Below are 23,085 nucleotides of genomic sequence, written 5' to 3'. Positions count from 1 at the left end.
CTGGTGTTGTGAATGAAGTTCTGGAAGCAAAGAATAGAGATCTTACTTGTACTTGTTTTGAACAGCAGGATACATCACAAATTAAAAACCTATTACCCAAAATAGGGAAAAAGATTCTGCCAGACCACACCATGAGGCACCAAAACCTAATGAAGAGAAAACCCATTCATCAGGCTCCATCAGTACTGCTGCTCACTCCTTACTGAAGCAGTGAAGAAGACATTTACTAATAGTTCAGGTTCTCCTCCCAGCTCCCACAAACTCTTTTGGCAACTTGATCCCTGTGTTGTAGGAACCCCATTGTGAAAAATACTTTATGTCAAGAGTCAGGTTTTTATTAATTTAATTTCTTCTCAGACCTGAGTGGATAACCAAAGGAATGGGTGAATCACATATTCTTTCAAGAATTCATTTTACTTCCTTTTACATTTTCTACTAATTGAAATTAAACTTTTTTTTAGCAAAGCCTTCAGCAATGACACATTAACTGTGTATTTGACATAGGCACACATTTAAAGAACAACTGCAGCATATTTCATGGTAATCATATTAAGAATAGTTACAAAGAAATTTTATGTACTTACCATTGTAAACATACTATAATCTGAGACACTGAAAAAGTATCACCAGAAAAAAATAATCATACATAACTTGAGTAGAGTCAGTCAATCACCAAGACTTCTAGGTGATTGTTTGCTATTGAATAAACATCCAAGAATCTCCAACTCATAATATTATCACAGAATGCTTTTTTATTTTTCTGAAATGACAAAATTAATATGGCTGTTTCCAAGTCACAGTTGTTGGTTTTATTTATTTTAGAGCAGAGATTTCCAGTGTAACCACACAGGACCAAAAACTTGATGTACAGTGGCATTAGGTAATCTGTTACAACATCCTGCTGCGGCCATCTGAATCTCCATTTAGGCATTGCTGCTTTATTAACCTTACAAAGAAGAGTGCATCATGATAATAAAATTGTTATAATCAACCCGAATGACAACATAACAAGCATAGTGCAGGATAGCCACACACACATGATTCCTCTGCTCTTATGGAGTTGTGATAAATATAATTTCACATATTTGTACAACATTTTACTTACCACTATAAGTGCTAATAAGTGGTAAGTTTGTTTTAATTACTTATAGATACCTTTTTGATTGCCTTGTATTTCTAAGATATGTATTCTTTTGTGCTGAATAATGCATCACTTACTACAAACCTCATGAGCACAGAATACTTCATGAGATTGTCTAATAAGCATATAAGAAGCCAAGGCTCCCAGCCATTTTTTATTTTCCAAGATATTAGACTTCTGATGGCATTGGTATTCTGACAATGATGGACATGACTATTAAACAGTTGAGTAATAAATAGTGTGCCTAACAGGACTAGGGCAGTAGCTAAGGGACAGTAAAGGGATATTGTAGAAGTGCACAGTGGGAGGAGGAGTGGAATAGGCTCATATGAAGCAGTGGCAGAAGAAGTGGCAAAAGCAGTGGTAAAGGCCCTGGATTTTGAAATTCTTCTTTTGCCAAAATGATTAATTAAAAAAAAAAGGCATAAAAAGGAACAGTTTCAAAAATACATCAAGGTTATTATCAGTAACAAAAAACCAAAACATAAAAAATCAAAACCAACAACAACAAAAAAACCACCCAACCAAAAGAAAACACCTAACCCAAACATATTTCAAATGTCTGGGGACAAAAAGCATTTAAAAAGTAAAATAATTTTGAATAAGTGGAGATGTTCTGTATCTTTCCTTCCTGCAGCATGGTGAGTCCATGGCAAAAACCATTTTGCACCACAGAGTCTCTCCAACAGGTTTGCTCTCTCTCATCCACCAGACTTGTCTGCTCATCAGCCTCAGAACTGAACCTTTATTCATGATCAGTTTTCTTAGGCTCTCAGAGAGAAAAATGCAAAGTGTGCTTAGAAAAGAGTTACCTCCCAAACAAAGGTGAACTGGTGAAAAAGCTAATGGTTAAAAAATCACTATTACAAAAACACATACATACCTCAAGACCTAACTACTTTCACCTTTCAAAGTTTGCTTGAATAAAAATTCACCCAGTGTCTACAGAAGTGAACCACCTGTGTACTTGGAATCCAGGTCAGTTTTTATTACTAGATTATTTGAAACACTTTCAATCATGTTGAATTCCTCTTTGCATTGTTAAATGAAAGAAGATTGAGCTAAATCACTGTCTTGTACGAGTCAGTGCTGTTAAATTTAAAAAAGAAAAAAATAAAAAAAGAAACCAAGCAGATTACCAAGACTTAATATTACAGTATGTGGTTATTCATGATTAAGCTTCTGTCTGAGACAAGGAATCCCAAAATCATTTAACACAAGCAACAGGACACAGTAATAGCCAATTATTTAACCCACAGTCTCTTTGAGGATCATCTAGCTGAGTAGAAAAGCCATTAAGAAAGTTTTGCAGGGCATCTTCCTCTTTGTATTTCCAGGTGTATTACTACAGGAATTCATTTGAAGCAGAGCTACAAGCCACTTCTGGAATTAAATATACTGTTATTCATTTCACATGTGTAATAGTGCAATCATCATTACATAAAGGGAGCAATAAAAGTGAAGGGTACATTTATTTAATTTGTATTTTCAGAAACATCATGGATTTCTTCAGCTATATAGAGCAGTTGAAAGGATAAGCTCTATATCACCAGCTTCACGCAGTGCTATTTAAGTTGAGTATGTAACAACTGCAAATATCCAAAGTCACTTTACACCCAGCAGGTGAGAAATACCTACCATGACAGAATTCAGATACTGTATATTTTCATCCTTAAAGATATTAATATATTCAACCCCCCCTTTTTTAAGACACTTCAGTCTTCACTGTCTGTAAATCAAGACCCAGAAGAATTGCAAAACTGGAGCAAATTCTGGCCAACTCCTTTTCTTCACATGAGTTCCTTTTCTTTCAATACCAAGAAAATTAAAAAGAATAGTTTAGGCACAAGTGATTTTTATGCAGAAGTATAGAAGTATTTAAATAAGTAGACTAAAACTTCAGTATTTAACTTCTTTTAAAAAAAGACATAGATCATAGGTATATGATCATAGTCATAGATCACAGTCACTGCAGTCATACTGGATTGCTTTTTTTTTCCCCCAAGATGAAAAAATACACTGGTTCACAGAACTTACCAAATCCACTTTATACTGCCATTTCACATAGTTCATATCTAATCAAAGCAAAGTACAAACCCGTGCTTCAAGGGAGCCTGAAATCATTCTGCTACACCTGACAATAAACGATTTCTTCAGCCAAGAGAGCTTCAGTGAGCCCAGTAATGCAGAGAAGAGTCCGTCCAGCTGAACTGACGTAAATGGTGCTCGCAGAACTTAGCATGAAAGTGCACTGGCAACAAGCTTTTGAGAATAAGCTCATATCATTAGAGCTTGTGCTTGAAACTACTTTTACAGCTATGGTTATATTGTTCCTGTTAAGAGGCACTGCATAAATATGGAGTTATTCATCTAATGCACTTAGTATTTCTCAGATGAGGACTATTGCAGTTTTTCCCTATGTCTAGGTGTGATAATACTTTGGTTTGCTTTACAGCAGTAGCATTGCACTAGCAATACAGCTGATACTAAAGAGAAGGCTGAAAACACTTGCAGACTGGAGTAGAAAAACCCCAATCTCCTCCTTTACTTCTTTTCATGCTTCTTGGTTAGTTTTCCTCTTTCTAGTTGGAGGCTTGTACCGGTGTTTGTCCTCTTCTCCTTTTGCTGGCTCTCCTGGGAAACTTGTTGCACTGCTCGGAGGATGGCAGTCTGCACAATCTGCTTGCTGGCAATCTGCAGCTTAACTTCATCTTGCTCCAGCCCTGGCTTCTCACCTGCCAGAGCCAAACAAAAAAGAAAAGGAACTAAGAATTTGGGGCTAGTCCATGAAAACGTGAAGGACAGAAAAAGAGGAGGGGGGAAGCAAAATCACAGAGTGACTGAGGACAGTTTATTACATAGGAAACCTGCCAATACTGAAGAAGATAAATTAGGGAGGAAAGTGCCTGTGCGTGCTCAGCACCACAGGACTGAAAGAAGGGGGAGATTTTGAGTCATACAGCTCAATTACCCACACTCCCCAGCACTGGGGACAGCTGTAACTTCACAGCTGAAACAAAAACAGATGTGTTATGCAGTAAGACAGGAAAGGAAGGTTTTCTCATGCAGCTGTGATTCACATCCATTTTGTCTTGAGCTGTGCCTCTGGATAGGGAATTGGACTTTATTTTGCAAACCTGATATGTATTCCCTCACCACCACATAGAAAAAAACAACTGTTTCATTAACATTTCTTTTATTTTTACTTCAGATTAAAAGCCCTCATCTATCAAATCCCAATTGACTTCAAGGTACAAGATTTTGTTTAGGGTAGCTTTTTAACCCTTAGAAAGATTTTCAAAAATATCTGTAAAACATTAAGGAATACTCAGATTCCTGTAGGTAAAACAGAGAACATTTTCTATGACAACCTGTCAAATACATATTTTTATGTGAAACTTCCTTGTTTGGCTAAAGTGTTAAAATTTGGAGAAAAATGATGTAGTATGACTACTGACATCTGGTAATGAAGAAGAGTAGTTTATGTTAAGAGCTTTGTCTTTAAAAGTATTTTGACTCCTGACAAAAGTGGCAATTCGGACAATATAGAATAGTCTGTAATGGTCACAGCTTTTACTGATTAAAAAAAATAATTCTTATGTGCACTTACTGGCACATAGGAAATCCGTTTCTTATTGAAATGCTTAGCTTAGATGCTACTGACATCACTAGATTTGATTTTAAAGATGCTCATCTCAGTTCTTTCTTAGTTAACTGTTATGCTCAAGTATTTCATTACATAGGATTTGTAGTTTACTGTCTGTTTTAATTACATATATTAAGAATTGTATCCTGAGAGAAATCAAACAGAGTGAATTAAAGATCAGGTGCTTTTATGAGAGGTGCATATCTGAAATTGTGATGAATTCCCAATGTTCAGGTTTTTTTCAAGGAAACTTAACATAGAAAGAAAAGAATCACTTGATTCCTTAGGGAATATGCTATATGCTTGAGGGAAGAGACAAGGGGTCTTGCACCTGGGTTAAAGTAATGCCTGAGGTCAATGCAGACTGGGTGGTGAATTTATTACCAGCAGATTTGTGGAAAAGTACTTGGGGATACTGGTAGACAAAAAGCTGGAACTAAGATGGCTTGTAGTCCAGAAATGTATGCTGGTCTTTACAAAAAGGGCATGGCCAGGAGCAAAGGGAGGTGATTCTACCCCTGTGCTCAGCTCCAGTCAGACTCTGGTGTGCTGTGCCCAGGTCTGGGGTACTCATCATTGTAAAGAAAAGTAAGAGGTTAAAACCTGTGAAAACATAGAAAAAGTGGTTTAAACTCGAAAAGCTGACTGGAGAAATCACTTGAATTCTTGGCACAGTCAGCTTCCCTGATTCAGTTTTTTCCATTCCTCAGCACTTGAAACAGTGTGGTTTTGGATGGAATTAAATGTTATTTAACAGATCAAGTATAGATAGTTCTTTACTACTCAAATATAAACTCACATTTTATCACACAACTAATTAGTCTTCTTGCCTGGCTGAAAAAGATCAGTCAACACATCTGATGTTCAGGAGATAATGTATTAACAAAAGCAGGGATAAACATAAAATTCTAAATAAAAATGAATATGTTGGAATAGACAATGAGGTTATATGAAATGTAAGAAATTTGCCAATCCTCAAAGCCACAAACCCCCAGAATATATAATTGAAAACATACTGTGATTAAGCACATCGCTGTTGAAAATTACTCAGTTTGCTCTCCTTAGGGATGCTTTGTTATTTATTTGGTCCTTGCCAATTAATCTACAAAGTCTGATGTTTAAATATTTTTACTTTAGAAAGGTCATCCATAGCAACAGTCAGTTGAACAAAAAGAGATTTCAAGTGCATTTCTCTCTGGGCTTTTCAGTTGTTTATTCAGGAGCAAAACCTGTCTGAAAACACCACACAGATAAGTGAGATGTAGAGTATGTCTGCTCAGCTCATAAGTCATTAGATGATTCTTTTATTTGCTGAGATAACCAAGAACAGAGAACTCAAAACCTCTGGACTACCTCTGCCCAGCCTCTGAGGGTTTAGGTATGCACAGAATGGAAATGAAGCAGCTTGAATAAACTTAATTAATATTTGTGTAAAATTGTTAGGATGATAGCAACCCAGATAAAAAGAGATAATTGGCTTCAGACACAGAGAGAATCAAAGCTGTTGGCCCGGGGTGATGTGAACAATGAGACCATTGGCAGCTTGTGTGGACCATCTAAATTAGAAACCAAGTGAAAATGATAGTTATTTTGGAGGGTGATATATGACACTGTGTTTGACCCAGGTCTGAGCCTGTGTTGGGACCATTATTTGTAGGAGCTGGACTGCCACAGATTTCAAGCAGTCAAAAACAAACATCCAGCTCCCCTGGGTATATCGTACCTATTACAACTGGTCCAACAGGACGTGATCCTGGGCAAGTGGTTCTAGATGACCCTGCTTGAGTAGGAGCTGGGCAAGATGACCTTTAGAGGTCCCTTCCAACCACAAACCTACTCCATTCCTGGGATTTTAGCTGGCTAGGCTGTGATAAATCAGCACCTTTTCCACTTCCGGAATGAGTAAACAGCAATCTCCCAAAAAAGCATCCCCCACTACCTCCTCTTCTTCCAATTATTAATTTCAAGGAAAGCAGTTGGAAAGTTGTTTTCTGAGAAGCTCACTTATTTATTGATACACTGGACCTACTCTGAGCAAGAAGAAAGGAAAGCAGAGATGACTCATACAAGAATCCCAAAGGGGCTGAGCTGGAACATATCTATGTCCACCTTGCTGAAATACAGACTGCTGTGGACATCCAGGCAGAAATTTGAGTACCTATAGAATTAATTAGGTACTTTAAGAACTGCACATTTTCAGTCAAGTGAAAAAAAAATACATAGCTCCTGCTGGCTAAGTGTTTCATGTTTAGCTAATCAAAATGAGAGTTACTAAGATGATAAAATATAATTCTTTTTTATCTACCATTTTTTAAGAGTGGAAGTATAACTGTTAAGTTAAAATTCCATGACAAATATGTCATTTGAAGTAATTTCTGGGAAAAACTTGAACAACATCAGAAACACATGCAGCCTATTAGTTTTCCTTCTCTAAAGACTACATTTTCCTCTTGAAGTTAGAAAATCTTTACTTGTTCTCTATCTTTGGATGCTCACCCCTCACACCCAGCACCCCAATTCTGTAAATAAAATACTGAAATATCTGGGTTAAGGGATGTTAAATACAAACCAGCAATTTTATCATCAACACATGATGAAGCCTCTTTAGCATGTTTTTATTACCTTGTGCTACTCTCCATAAATTTTATGCCAAGTAACTCAGCAGATGAAAAGCAACTTTTAAACACTGGTCTGGTTCTGCAACCCAAAATACAGTTTGAGAGATCCAAAACACATCAAAATCTTGGACTGGCTGCAGGAGTCAGTCACATATTCCATTTCTACCTAAAATTAGTGGCATGTATCAGTGCCTTGAAATTGGCTTCCTCGAGGATGTTTCCCATGAAGGGAAATAGGACAGAAGTTTGGAAAAAGAATAAAAATATTTGAAGTAAATTCCAAGTATTCATTTCAATTAATAGAACTAATATTAGTTTAAGTCTAAGGACTCCTTGCGTGTAAGACTTTACATCCTCTGAGAAATTTCTACACCATTTAATATTCTAGAAAGTTATACATGGAAAAAAAAACACTAAAGAGAAAAAGCATTTAGAGATCAAATGTTTAGGAAATTTACTCTGGGTGCACATCAGCCTTCTCTCATTTATAAATTTCACTTTCTTCAAAGTATCCTGAGTCACTTCCTTTCTAGCCTGCAATCAAAGTAGTCTCCCACACTTTCTGTTGATATCCCCTGGGGCTATTTCATTTCAGCTAGCTAGAAGTTAAATTTATTAAACCTTTATAAAAAACTTCTAATAAGTAACACTCAATAATGGCTGATAAGTTTGACTCAACAACTAAGCTCCCTGCTGTACATTTTCCTAGGATTATTTGGAATACTATCATGAAGGTAAACTATGACAGGCATGATCTTGCAAAGATGCAAGTCTATCCCAGATCCACTAATGCTGTCAATAAACAGTGAGGAGTTAAAGACCTTTACACTCACCTTTCCCCAAAGCTCGTAACGTTTATTGTTCCTGTATGTTGTATAAACCACTTTGAATTTTAACTGTATCTAAAAATAAGAATAAAAATCACATTTCCCTAAATAAACTTCTGGTCAATTTAAAACTCAGAATTACGCATAATGCATTCTCCTGTTAGCTATAATTTAAATTTATGTAACAATTCTGAAGCTGAAAGAGCCAAGAAGTAAATATATTTTTTCTTCAAATTTACATAAGATTATACAGGTATAGTCTTTAACTAAAAATTTACCATTTGTTTTATCAATATATTGCTTTGGATTGCAATAATTAATGATTATTCTTTCCTGCAGCACTGCAACATTAGAATTAGTTTTTAAATAAGAATTATTGTTATTACTATTATTAATTCAGGAAAAATGAAAATTTTAAATGGAATGAAAGTATAAATAGACAAGACCATGATGATTTTACTTCATCAGAAGGTCCAGTGTGGATGCATGGGAGCTGTGCATACAGCAAAAAGCTGCATGTTATTATGTAAATCGTGTTTATAAACTACAGATATTGAAAAACTTTACGGAATCTGGCAGGTTTGTAATGACATCATGTATGCGTGAATGTTGTAATAATTAACATTAACATTCTTGCATCAATATTGATATTCTTCTACAAGAAACCAAGCTCAGTTCTTTAGCTTCCCTTTGCCATTAGGCAGTAACATATCTCTCCATCTTGTTGGCCACAACATAGAAGTTCCAGGTGAGCCTCCTCTGGCAAATATTTTGTAACCTGTGAATTGAAGTGGTTAAGATTTCTCCTTCTTTGATTTGCTTTAGAGGTTGGTGCTGGGATTTCAGCACAAGAAGTCTAATTTGAAGAAGAGATTCACAATCACAAAATGTTGATGAGTCATGTTAATTACATTCAGAGTGAATGAACATGGCAATCAGCCAGGGCTGAAGACTTCCCAACACATGTGCACAAACCAACTTTGCACATGAAAGTCATTAAAATATTCTACAGAATTAGAAACTCAATTTGTCTCAATGTCAGTAATGGTGCAAGCTCAGAGACCTCATTAAAAGGTCCTACAATGAAGTTACAAATTTAATATTTAAAATAAAAAAATAGTAATAAATGTATTCTTAACTGCACTAGAGTTAATTCTGTTGAGTACCATTTCTCATGCTCTAAAATAGAGCCCAGTGAGGTCCTGACTAATAGCTGTCAAGCAGCAGGAGACAGTACTCACTTACCCCGATTCCTTGAGGAAGAGAGGACACTGAACATATCAGAAATGCCAGAAGTACTTTAAAGTAGGATCCTGTGTTTTTTCAATTTCCTGACGTGCTGTGTGCAGGGGATTTCTAGTGAAAGTCAATGTTGCAAAGTTAAGGTTCTGTTCAGGTTTATTTTCTGCCCTAGCCCCATACCCAGTTCTTGCTGTTCAACCAGCATGGAAGAGGGACTGTGTCATGAAGGGGGCCAGCCCAGACTACTTTGCTCTTCAAAATAAATTTTAAGAATGAAGCTGGAATAACTATGCTCTGAATACAAATAGAGGAGGAATATAAAGGCAAAAGAGAAGAGCAGAAATGCAGATAAGCTGTCTCAAAAGACATAGTAATGTCTACACAGCAATACTTCATTGTACCTTTTTATTCAGACATTAACTATATCTCAACTCAGGTTTTGTAATTTTTTTCCACTGAGTTTTTATTCTTTCTTAAGAGATAAGAATATCTGAAATTCTCTTTGGGTTTTTTGCTATATATAAAGCTATCTTTTTAAAGACTCCAGCAAGTTATTTAATACAATTTGAAATATGCCAGTGAAAATGAATTTTTTAGATTAAGAGATTGCTGAGACCTCTCTATTCTTAAGCATTTTTTCAATGTTTTAGTAAGATTTCTTGCCATAGTTCAATAATATTAACTAAAACCAGATTATGCACTTCAATCTATATATTTTCTAGGTATTTTCACATGTAGGAATAACTTCACTCCTTAAGGACTGCATCTTTCAGCTTTGAAGTCTGAATGTAGTTAAAAATATTAATCACTGACAATTCTGTCACACCCAAACTCAAAAATGCGATACTCAGATTTTGGTCCCAAAAGAAATATTTCTGAATTCAACACTGTAAACTAAGATTAATTTAACAGGGTTTTTGAGTCATAGGCTGCAGTTCAGTGTATTAAAAAGAAGATATTCCCTAGAGAGCATCTGGGACCAGCTGCTTCAAAATTAATGAAAAATTTATTTTCTATTCATCTGCACAATTTTCCTACTTCTTTTAGAGAGCACATTGCAAATACTAAAATAAGAAACCTCTCTACACCAAAAGCTGATTCTTCCAAGGTGGGAGAGGTCCAGTGGCACAGGTGACCCTTATCATAGAATCACAGATTGGTTTGGGTTGGAAGGGAGCTTAAAGAATATCTAATTCTAAACCCCCTGCCATGGGGCATCCAGAACCTCTCTGGGCAACCTGTTTCTGTACCTCACCATCCTCACAGTGAAGAATTTCTTCCTAATATCTAATCTAAACCTTCCCTCTTTTAGTTTAAAACCACTTCCCCTTGTTTTATCACTATCTACCCATATAAAAACTCAATCTCCCTGTCTTTATAAGCCCTTTTTATGCACTGGAAGGCTCCCTGAAGGTCTCCCCAGTGTCTTCCCTTCTCCAGGCTGAACAACCCCAACTCCCTCAAACTGATTTCATTGGAGAAGTGCTCCAGGCCTCTCTTCATCTTTTTTTTCCCTCTTCTCTGAACGCACTCTAACAGGTCCATGCCCTTCTTGTGTTGAGGATGCCAGAGCTGGATGCAGCACTACAGGTGGGATCTCACCAGAGTGGAGTGGGGGAACCACCTCCCTTGACCTGCTGGGCACACTACTTTTGATGTAGCCCAGGATATGGTTGGGTTTCAGGGCTGTAAGTGCACATTGCTGGCTCACATCCAGTTTTTCATCCACCAGTAGCCCCAAGACCTTCTCATCATGGCTGCTTTCAATGAGTTCTTCCAGTCTGTGCTATCTCTGGAATTGCCTCAACCCATGTGCAGTACTTTGCACATGGGTTTGAACTTTATGAGGTCCTCAAGTTTGTCCAGGTCCCTCTGGACAGCATCCCATTCTTCTGCTGGGCCAACTGCAGAGCTCAGCTTTGTGTCATCTGCAAACTTGCATAGGGTGCACTCAATCCCACTGCCTGTGTCACTGATGAAGGTATCAAAGAGCACCAGTTTCAAGATGGGGCCCTGAATGACACCACTCATCATCTGACCCCCTCTGCCTTCTATTTTCTACAGTTCAGGTGCTCAGAGATTCCTATCTAAAAAGAAAACATTAAGCACAGAAATCTAGATAATTTTTATGTAGGTCTTCTGAATCTGTATCAAAAAGCTCATTAAGATCCCCATTGAAACACAGCTTTTGTGTTAGAAGACTTTCAGTATCCACCACTGTAGAGCATAAGCAAAGGGCAAGTTTTCAGTGGAAGTTTATTTTGCTAGCTGCTGTGTTTGTGTTTCTACAACTTTTGTGGGTTTTGGTTTTAAAAAACTATATATAGGTTAATTAAAATTTGCAATATCTGAACCTGCTTTTCTTTTTAAGTGTAGAAAATAGGGAAAAGGTTACATAAGCTGTAAAAAGCCAGCAAAAATTCTGCTTTAGCCAGTGAAAACACCCTGCTACATTTTAGATATATTTCAATTTATACCAGATTATTCAGAGTCAAAAATTGAATTGTCTGGCCAAATGTCAGGTGAAGCAGAGCCCTTCTCTAGCTCTAAAATAAACCCCAAACCCCATAATAAAAACCCCCAGGAAAAAAAAATCCCCCACAAAAAGCCCTAAATTTGCACATGCACAGCAGTACAGAAAAATTTCCCTGTTTATTTTAGAATGTGAGTGGAGTATGAAAGCTGTAAATGCAGCTATTAGCAACTGAGCCTGAGATTATATATACTCATATATATATATATATATATATATATGTATATATGTATATATATGTAGATGTAGAATTTTGTAGATGTAGAATCTCAGAATTACAGAATATGCTGAGTTGGAGGGGACCCATCAGGATTATTGGGTCCAACTCCTGTCCTGTTTGGCACAATCCCCAGGAGTCACACCATGTGCCTGACAGAGAGTGCTGTCCAAATACTTTTGAACTCTGTCAGGCTTGGTGCCATGACCAGCTCCCTGGGGAGCCTATTTTAGTGCCATGACCACCCCTTGGGTGAAGAACCATTTTCTAATATCCAACCTAAATCTCCCCTGACACAGCTTCAGGCCATTCCCATGGGCATATGCACATGCATGTATATGCACAAAGTCATGATAGAAAGTAAAACACAGATTATATAAACCTAAAAGGCACCTAGAAAGAGCAAAACCCTTTTTTGGAATTTTTAATTTCGTAGCTGTAATCTTGACAGAATCTCTCTACAACAGGATGCCATCACATGTTGTTTTCCACTCTTGGAATTGATTCTCTGTCTTCCCAGAGAAATATTTTCTGCTATATTAAGAAAACTTCAAGACAAAATGTAATGCCAATCAGCAAGTATTTAACAGAAGTGTTAATGGATATGCAACCCTTCTGTACTGATAAATCATGAGTGGATTCACTGCCCAAAGATAGAAAATTTAGGGTTATTCTATCAATACACATACTACAAAGTGAAGCAAACACAAGTAATCCACAGGAGGTTATGTCTGCCTCACCACTAGTGAAATGCCTGAGTAGAACATGGCTCAATTTACTTCTTCAGGCAAAAAAATTTCAAACTCTCTTGAAGGATGAAAGACAACATCTTCTAGAAACACAACTACAGGATTTGCAAAGGCAGACAATAGAAATACAGAGCTCACCTCCCCTGACTTCCACTGCAAGGCACTCTAAAGGAACATGAAGCATTTTAGGGCTATTCAAGTCAGCTTTTAATTTCTGCTAACATCAGTAAAGACTCTGTTCCAATTGATATCCACTAAATTTCTGTAGAATCTTTCAAGTTGTTGTGTAAAAGACATGATGTGCATGGCCAACTAATAGCCAAAAAACTTCACAAAGGCTATAAATAAATTTGAATGCATTGCTTGCAAATAATTTTAGTTTAACCTAGTATTTGTAACATAATACAATGCATTATGTCCTTAAAATCTTTAATAGACAAGATTGGAGGTATAGAAAAAATCTACCATTCACTGTATTTTACAGTTAAGGGCATTTATTTCCATTAGCACAATAAAAATTATACGATTGGAATGATATTATTTATGTCTATAACAAGTAAAAGAAAACAATTCACCTTCAAGAACAATGACTTGGAAGGACAAACTCTAGAGGTCAGTGTAACTCATTCCTTTTCGACATTCACAATTTGAGTTTCCTGCTCAATAAACAGTTCAGTAAGGATGTTAATAAGGACTATATCACTTATTACCACTATCTCCCAACTATGAACAACTCCTTCAATATAGGCCATACACAGCCACTGTGATAACAGAATTCTTCTCATGCCTAACCTGAATAGGATTTAATCCAGTAACAGCGAAGTGAAAGGTGCCAGCTTCACTTATTCAAGCCTTCAGTTCTGTTAAAAATTATTTGAAACAATAAATTGTGTGCCATTTTTAAACACTATGTTGAATCGTACTTTAAAGAAAGATTGTACCTAGGACTGCTGATTGTTTTCTTAACTTGCTAATTTCATCACATTTCTGAATATCTATGAACTAAATTTCTTTCACCTCACTAATGAGGTCTGCTAGTGGAGTTTCACAGCAGGGGAAAGATGAATATGTCACTGGGAAAAGGTCAGCACAAGAAACATTTTTCTTCAGCAAAAGAGAATAGGGAATTTCCTCCTATATGATTTCTTCCTACCAGGTGGCAAACACTTTGAACTATTGTTGAGAGCTGTAAATGCATTCAGACACTTCTGGGCAGCAACTGGCCTCCATACTCACTACCAGCCATAACAAACACCCGACAAAACCTCTATTATTTCAGACTGTATGAGGCTGACAAATAGTTTTGGTTTTCACTTTCAAATTATGTCCTACACACAGACTTTATCAACATTAAGCTATCAAATAAGAATCCTATATGTACACACTTTTACATTTTTTATTTGAGATTTTTGGGAGGGACTGCAGAACTTAGAGCATTAGCAGAATGTAGCACAGCAGTTAATAAGGACAATAACTGTATCCTGTCTTGTTCTCATGGATGAAAGGCACTGCATAACTGAGTGCCAGAGTATCACAGTCAGCACAAACACTGGAGATATTCCACAACAGTGTACCTTCAAAGAATTAAAGTTATTGATAGCAATTTTTGCATTCATTGAACAGGCCCTTCCATACTGTCTTGATCTGGATATTGTGGTCAGGAATCTGCAATAGTACCTGTAACACTGTAATCAAAAAAAAAAAAAGAAAAATTAAGTCAAGAAATTTCACATCTTCACATTCTGCAACACAACAGGTTGTTGTTATCCCAGTTTTTCCACGGGAGAAGATCAGGACTATTCAGACCAGTAAGAACATCTGTTTCAGTTTGCAGCTGCTATTTCTTCAATTGCAGTGTAATGAGATTCCTAAAATGTTTGGTACAGGATGCATTTCTGATCTTCACTGTCATTATACAAGTCTGCTGTGTTGCTCCCAGCTTAAAAATGTCAAGAACAGCTGCACTGATGAAAAGCTTATTGAAAACCTACTGGTGTTGCTGTTGCACAAAAAAGGCGCTGAGCTGTGAACATTCTGACTTCTCTAATGTCTATCTTTAAACTTTGTGTTCACACTTTTTTTAACACAAAAATATTGATACAAAAATTAATTCTATATCCTCCTCCTCCTTCTAGAACTATAGGGTGTTGAATAAAGCATCTGAGTTTCTAGTTATAGAGAAACTGCCAGGTAAAAAGAATTCTTCAAATTAAACTGACAAATAACAAGATTCACCTGAAAGATGAAATCACACGATTCAAAGCAGACACAAGCTTAAGAAAGGGAGTGTTTGACCTGAAACAACCTGTCAATGTAAATATTCCAATCTTTTTTGAGGTATTCAGTTCAAAATTTATTCCTTTCTAAGCTATGCCAACAAACAAACAAACAAACAAACAAACAAATAAACAAAAAACCAAAACCCAGAAAATCACAGCTTTGTACTGGATGTAACAATTATGGCCTGCAGTGATGAGACTCTATTATTTGGTTACTTTATTTATGGTTTTACAGAGTAAGAGTAAGACATTAGTGTTTGAGTGATTTGTGCAAAATAGTATCAGAAAAAAATTCTTGAAGCATGAAAAACACCTTTGTATTGTGTTTGTGCAGACAAATCATAAGTAAATTTTATTTTTTTTATCTTTGCATTAGGAAAACATTTTGGAAATGAAAAGAAGCAAGGAATATGCCCAAGGTAATTTTTGGAAAAGTGAAAGTTTGCAAAGAAGTAGCTTGATTAACAACATTTAAAGTTACTGTTAAATCTGGTAAATGCTGATACTGGAAGTGATCACATCTTTGTAAACTAATGATCTGCTATCAGCAAAAATCTTGCTGCATAATCTAATTTTTACTAATGTATTAGAACAAATAAATGTTTTAATCCCCATTTTTTCCTACCTCACAATGGCATATATTTAATCTGTGGAATTATTTATAGTTAGCAATATTTTATAGGCTAATCTGGTATTGATATTTTTAAAATTCTGGATTATACCATCTTTTAAATAAAATTTAAGAAAAACTTTTTAAGATCTGCCAATTCAAAATTATGACTTCTCTCTGCTTTTTGGTCTAATCCTTGAAATTTCATGGTTCTCTACTGCAGTCTCATACGTACCTCCATCCTTACATGCAATTTAAAATAATATATTGTTATATAGTTATTGTAATCTACATTTCAAACTGCCTAAAGCATTTCAGTTCAGGAAAATTAAATAAACTAAACCTTGTAATGCGTAGCTTGTGTGAATTTCATGTATCATCCCCCCATTCTAGAGGGCAGCACAACATGTGTGAATTATCCAGGAAAATGAATGCCCAGACATCTCACAGAGCTTGGACTACATTTCCTATACATCAGCACATCATTAATCAATCAGCACAAGACAATGCAATGAAGCTCCAGCCAAATTAAAACAAGAAAAGGAAAAATGCCCTCCTAGTTCCTTTTCTGGAACAGTCTCAATGTTAATTTTAAGTGGGAAGAATATGAATAAATGTAGAAAATGAAGAATACCTTTTTGCATTACACTGTCTAAAATGAGCCAGGAGGTCCAATTTTGGCATGGAATACTGGCCATTTTATTAGAGTTTTATCTATCTATCTATCTATCTATCTATCTATCTATCTATCTATCTATCTCAGTAATAGCCAGGCTTCTTTGGAGGCTGTTTTTGTGCTGTTTTGTTGTGTTATTTTTCTCAACACAGGAGATAATAAGTTTTAGAGAGTTGAAGATTAACAGGAAAGTATGTATTCAGTAAATAGTCAGCTTCTCCTTTTAAAAAGTAATTTAAACTTGATAAGCTGCTTCTACTTAACAGTTTATAAATATAGTCCATTAATTCAGAGTTCTGAAATAATATGTCCAAGACCTTAAGAAAAAGACCATCGTCCTTTTCATCTGCAAAATCTTTTCTTTGTTGTCAGCTAAATTACTTCCAGAATTTTTATTTATGGAAGAGAATTTTCTCTTGATTGTTGTTTTGTTTTCTTTTTTCTATCCCATCCTGGAACTTTATAATCTGACCCTAACCATTTACAGTTAGATAAATCTTTTACTTCCTCCTTCACACCCCAACAAATAAATGGAACAGAAAATGAGGTCATTCATCACAGTGAGATAAAATCAAAAAGTTGACAGAAGAAATGAAAGTCAGTTTCTTAGTAGACTTATAGTATTTTTACATCATATGGCCTTAAGTACTATGAAGATGCTAAAGATGCATAAACCTCTTAATTTTTTTTTAATATCTGGTGAAGGGATAATGCCAGGGCAGAGCTGATTTGCAGGGAAGAAAAGCAGTAAAAAATTGGAATCTACTCAGGCTTGCTCTGTTTGAACACAATAGATTGTTTTATCATCTCTTTTACTAATTCCCATTTAGTTGCCCTAAGTATTTTATGGCAATATTTGCAAGGAGACCATGGGCTTTTCTTTGAGTAAAGGAAAACTGAAGAATGACTATATAAAACAGTTTTAGACAGAGGATTTTTTTCCATCTATGGATTAGAGTTGTGAAAAGAACAATTCATGCAGTTATTAATGAGCTTTGGGCTTTGTTCTCCTTCAGTCTTTGGATAAAAAATGTGCATGTTTTCATTATTTTAGCGGTAATCTCTTCCTGAAGTATTCTAGTCCCACAGAGCATTTCAAAAACTTGTACAGTTAATGGTGACAGTGTGAAAGACAAAAGGAGTTCAGGAAAGAGCCACTAATGCTGAAGGTGTATTACCAAAAGCAGTGGATTGTTCTATTAAGACAAATAACTTGATCCCAATTTCAGAGCATGATGTAAACATGAACATATGAAATTAGAGAGCAACCAGGCAATTAAATAGACAAAATTAATGAGATTGTTAAAAAGAGATACTATTTTTTATAAAATTAAACTGAATTGGGTAGCAAAGTTAGACCCAAGATTTTTTTTTAATATGAAAGTGTAAAACTTTTGGATTCTTACCCTTTCAGAGATTGGATATAGAATTTCATGAAAGATAAAACTTCTGTTAGCTTTGCAAAACAAAAGTATTAATAGTTATTCATTGTCAAGTTGCAGCATTTGCTTTCCCTTTTCTATTGACCCACTATTTTACTGAAAGTTATACATCTTTAATGAAGTTATTTTCAAGTCATGTCCCTACAGAAGATATTACTCATGACTTACATTTACACCCTGGAGCTACTGGGCCTCTCATCTCTCTCATCCTTTTCCAAACAACCAACTGCCTATTTCCAAGCAGAATGTACCAAATCCAATTGAAAATTGCCATAGTTTTGCTTCTTTTATGAGTTAACACAAAAGTATACTATGCACTAGAGATTCTGCTCTCTTATACAGTGAACTCTCACATTAGACATGAACTGCTGAAATCTTCAATTTAGCTCCAGTAAAAACTGGACTAAACAAACTTTCTGTTCTCTTTAATTCAAATACTTATTTTATTTTGAGGGGGAGGAAAGAGGAAATGAAATTTATAAATTATCTCCATTAGTTTCAGGGATGGTCGTATTAGCAGCCACTGTTGTGGGTGCAGAGGGGGATTCACTCTCCAGTCACTGAAAGGCCACATCCCCCTTCGTGACCCTTTAGAGCAGTCTGACAAGCACAGCACCATGCACACTTCTACAGGAGGCTCCTGTCCGTGATGAGAACCCTCATAACCTTTGGATCCACAAAGAAATTCTAAGCTAAACATCCTCGTTTGAACCTACCTGCCTCTGCCTGCTGGCAGCTCTGCCTCACCCATTACCCACTCCCCACAGCACCTCTCCAGCACGGCCGGGGCCTTCCTGCGAGGCTACCCGGCTGGGATCGGGATGCAGCTGTCCTTACCTGGAGCGAAAACCATGGTGCCGCCAGGGCAGCACGGCTCAGCACCTCAGACAGCTCCCGGCCCCGCTGGGATCAGAACCCGGCCGTCGCCCGGCCCCGATGGGATCAGCACCTCGGCCAGCGCCCGGCCCTACTGGATCAGCACCTCGGCCAGCGCCCGTCCCGCCGGGCTCAGCACCACGGACAGCGCCCGGCCCCGCACGGCGGCGGAGGCGGCCGCGGTCCCTCCCTCCACAATGCGGCGGGGCGGGGAGGGGGCCGGGGCGCTCGCACGGACGCACACACACACACACACACACACACACACGCACACACACTCTCTCTCACACACACACACACACACACACTCTCCCTCTCTCTCTCTCTCTCTCTCTCTACCAGGGAAGCATCACTGCCATAACTCCTTACCCTGCGGTGGCAGCAGGGGTAAGGGCAAAAAGGAGAAAGGCAGCAGCGATCTGCCCGGCAGGGAGACTGGCTAATTGCTCCTAATTACCCCTCTCGACAACAGTCCCGCTGCCTGACATTTTGGGGTGCGCTGCTTTCAATGCAAGCTGACAGCACGGGTAATAGGCTTCAGCAACACCATACTTTGTCACAGCATTTTTGCTCCAAAAGCTCAGATGCTGAGGAATTTATACTCTGATTTCACAGGCCCGTTAACCCAGCTGTACCCAACAGCAGCACTTTAAGAGGCAACATGAATATTTCGGCATATAAAAGACAGCATCAAAGCAAAACAGTAAAGAAAATAATGAATAGCAATAAAATAAAGACTATGAGGGTCAACAACAGAAGACTACATAAAATTTCCTACCAACTTTTATGTTTCAGGTTTAATTTACTTTTGTTTGTACAACTCATAGTCAGGATTCCTTTGGGCCATGAACTTCTACAGCAGAAGTGAAACATGCATCCAGATGGGACAAGCTTTACAAAAACTAACTCTCCTCTTTAAGCCTAACTTACAAGAGGGACTCTGAAAAACATTATCAGTGCAAATTATAGAAAGTACATTAAAAGAAAAAGCATACCTTTTTGCATGTATATGTTTGCAATATGCAATATATTTTCCAATCATATTTTCATAACCTAAGATACTCTCACAAGCTTATTTCATTCTTTCCATAGTCAAGCATTTCACAGACACAGAATTCTCCAGTTAACCTGAAATACTTGTAGTCTTAAAACAAGGCCTTATTATTAAAATACAGAAAAGATGACCTCCTTAAATAATATTGCTTGTATACTTCAGCTAGAACTCAAGAGTGGCATCACTGTCAAAGTTAAACTAATTATTTGGTGGTGGGTTTTTTTGGGGGGAGGTTGGTTGTTGGTTTGGTTTTTGTTTGTTTTTTTCTTTTTTTTTTTAAGTGTATAACATCATTTCTCCTTGGGAATTCATTCCAGATTTATCTTCACTTACCATTTCTAGTATCCAGTTTCTGGATATTCATTTTATTCCTCTTAGCAATTTCAGCTTCTTATTCCTATTTGTTTCCCTCTTCTGTCTTATATTTCAGGGATCAGTTTCACTTCTCTCGGATGGCAACTGAATGAATGAACATAAACATACCCTTGGTTGCTCAGGAATGATGTTCCCATTAAAAATGTCACTTCAAAAATCTCTATTCTAACCTTTTCTCATCCGTCATTATTCCCATTCACCTTAAGTATGGGAACGAATTACCGAAGAACTCAATTAGAAGAATTTCTAGTAAAAGTATCCCACACAAAATACAGAAACGAATGCAGTCCTCAATATTCAGCATTCTTAAGAGAAAGGTAAAAGATACCCCATAATCTTTAGAAAATATCGACTTATCCATAATCCGAAAAGATTGCAAGAAAATTTACACTGGTATTTTTATGGTATATCTGTTATGTGACCCTTAATGCTCGATGGAGAGTTATCTAAAATTTAAAAAAGGTATTAAAGCACTTCTCAAAAAAATTTCTATTGGACATATTTCTATTACATACATTCTCAAATTATATGGATGTTTCTAAGGGATTGTGTTTTGAGATGGTGGAGCAGCTTGCTAAAAGGTTAGTAAAACAATAAATACTATAGTAAAACAATAAATACTATACAGTGATATCAAAGTCTGTAAGTAACCTGCAAAATTCTAGGTGGGTGTATGCAACTTGGTAACAGAACCTACATCATTTTGGTGAAAGAATCCAGTTCGTTAACAATAATGCCAATGAGCATCTTTCTTTAACTGCTGTCTGTATTTAATCTGATAAATAACTCAAACCAGTCACAGTTTATTCTAGAGTTTTCAGTTTTCTTGCTCAAATTAAAGCTAACAGCAAGTAATGTTTTCTGTTAGAGGAAAAAATGCTATCAAAAAGATTTTTGAACTTATTTTTGTTATAAAGGTAACTTCTGGATTTTGGATTGGGTCACAAGTTCAAATGCATCCAAAAAATCACTGAGATAACTGCACAGGACAGAGGTCTATAGTAAACTGTCACCTCAGAAAGAGTGTGCAGTTAATGCAGTACAACCCTGGAAACAAAGAGTGCACCACTAATTTTTTTTTCATTTAACTTCAGATAAGTGGAAAACAACACTAGTTATGCCCACTTATACAAAAAAAATCCCTTGAGAATTAAGCATATTGGTAAAAAGGAGACTATATAATTACACACAATACATTTAAAGATGTTCCATCAACATGTATGAAATAGGAAGTACAAAAACACAAAAACATCTGCATATATTTTTATCAGTAATTATACAGTCCCTGCCTTGTATATCATTTAAATTATTGATCTTTAAGTGAAGAATTACTGATTTCATAACACCTGCCAATGTAAAATTCTTTGGTATGTAGCTTTAAATAAAAATGTAGCTTTTTTTAAGGATGTCTTGGCTTACTTATAAAGTATTTGTTAAAAACTTTAACACTTTTTTAACAGACAGCTAACATTTCTAGACAGTTACAGAAATCATGTTGACTGATGTCACTTTAAATCATCCATGCTATTCATAATTCTGTAGATTTAGATCTGAAGCAAGCCCTTTATTCTAATGGAGCTGAGAACTATTATTTGGTCACATAGGTTCAGGAGCTTAGTAAATCTCTACTCAGGAAGGAGCCCTTTCCACCTGGTGATGAGCAAGGTTTCTATGTTTTGCTAACAAGAACGTACAACTAACATTTTACAGGTAGTATTTTAAACTCTTTTCTAAAAGAGTCATGCAGAATAAATCACCTAAACATAAATGAACACATTCTATAATAAAATTAATATAAAGAGATAAGACTTCATATGTCTTACACCAACTACATTCAAAAGTATAATATTTTGTAAAATGTTTTTTTTTTTTACCCAGCTTCGAGAACGAATTATCTCTGAGCCTTTTTTCTTTATTTCTTCCCACACTTATACATTAATAATCAAATCTAGATTTTTGGGAGGGAAAAGTAGGAAACTTCTTGAATTATTTGATGTCTTTTGCTATATTGGCTAAGATCATAATGGTCTTCAAAAAGCAATTACAGTCACTGTAATCTTACAGTTAAGCTTAACATAAAAATCTTTACTAGCCAAGATGCAATATATTACATCTGAAACTGCAAGGAAGCTGTCTAGAGGAAATTGTGACTGGGTGTCATCAAGAAATATCTAAACATTAGATGACTATTTGAAATGTCAAATTGCAATCTGTACAGCAGGGATCACAATAGTCAGGATCGTAGATTTAGAAATCTAACATTTAAAATCTCTCTGATTAATATACCTCTAACAGATAGAAGTAGAGAATAAACAGAGAAAGTAGAACAAAAAGTAAAAATAGACACAAGTGCCATTCTTCTGAAAAAATAATGAAATGAAAAGCCGGTTACCTTTCCATGAGTGTTTCAGAGGAATAGCGCTGCACAGCGGCCAAAGAGATGACACCGTGAAAGCCAGAAATGCAACATTTCCCCCAAGACAGTAAAAAGTGAATACCATTAAAGATAAGTGTGGGCAATAGTATTTTACTATTGGTAAGTTGGTATATTAAAATAGTATTTTAATTCACTGGTCTATTCATTTTTCTTAATTAAGCTGATAAACTACATAATAGTCCAGGGCTGTGATTTACAACTATGAAAATATTTTAAACAGAGTCTGTGAGAAATAGCTGTAGAGTTTTGTGGTGTTTTTTTGATTTGTTTGTTTGGGTTCTTTAAAGTATCACAAAGATGCATCCACCCCAGGACTTCTCACAGCCTGTAAAGATATCCCAAAACACCCACATCCATCTAGGT

The 23,085-nt window shown here is 36.3% G+C and overlaps 1 protein-coding gene across 1 annotated transcript; it reads right to left on the bottom strand.

Annotated features, from left to right (window-relative positions):
• Positions 1-729: 729 nt before the first annotated feature.
• Positions 730-19,032, bottom strand: AKAIN1 (A-kinase anchor inhibitor 1). Its single transcript, XM_066562014.1, has 2 exons — positions 18,818-19,032; positions 730-3,876 (listed from the first exon to the last, which is right to left on the bottom strand). The coding sequence occupies exons 1-2, from the start codon at positions 18,831-18,833 to the stop codon at positions 3,686-3,688; spliced, it is 207 nt and encodes a 68-aa protein (XP_066418111.1). The 5' UTR covers positions 18,834-19,032; the 3' UTR covers positions 730-3,685.
• Positions 19,033-23,085: the final 4,053 nt, after the last annotated feature.

Source organism: Molothrus aeneus, chromosome 1 (genome assembly GCF_037042795.1).
Source record: "Molothrus aeneus isolate 106 chromosome 1, BPBGC_Maene_1.0, whole genome shotgun sequence".
NCBI classification, from domain to species: domain Eukaryota; kingdom Metazoa; phylum Chordata; class Aves; order Passeriformes; family Icteridae; genus Molothrus; species Molothrus aeneus.
This window is presented reverse-complemented; position numbering and strand designations above follow the sequence as displayed.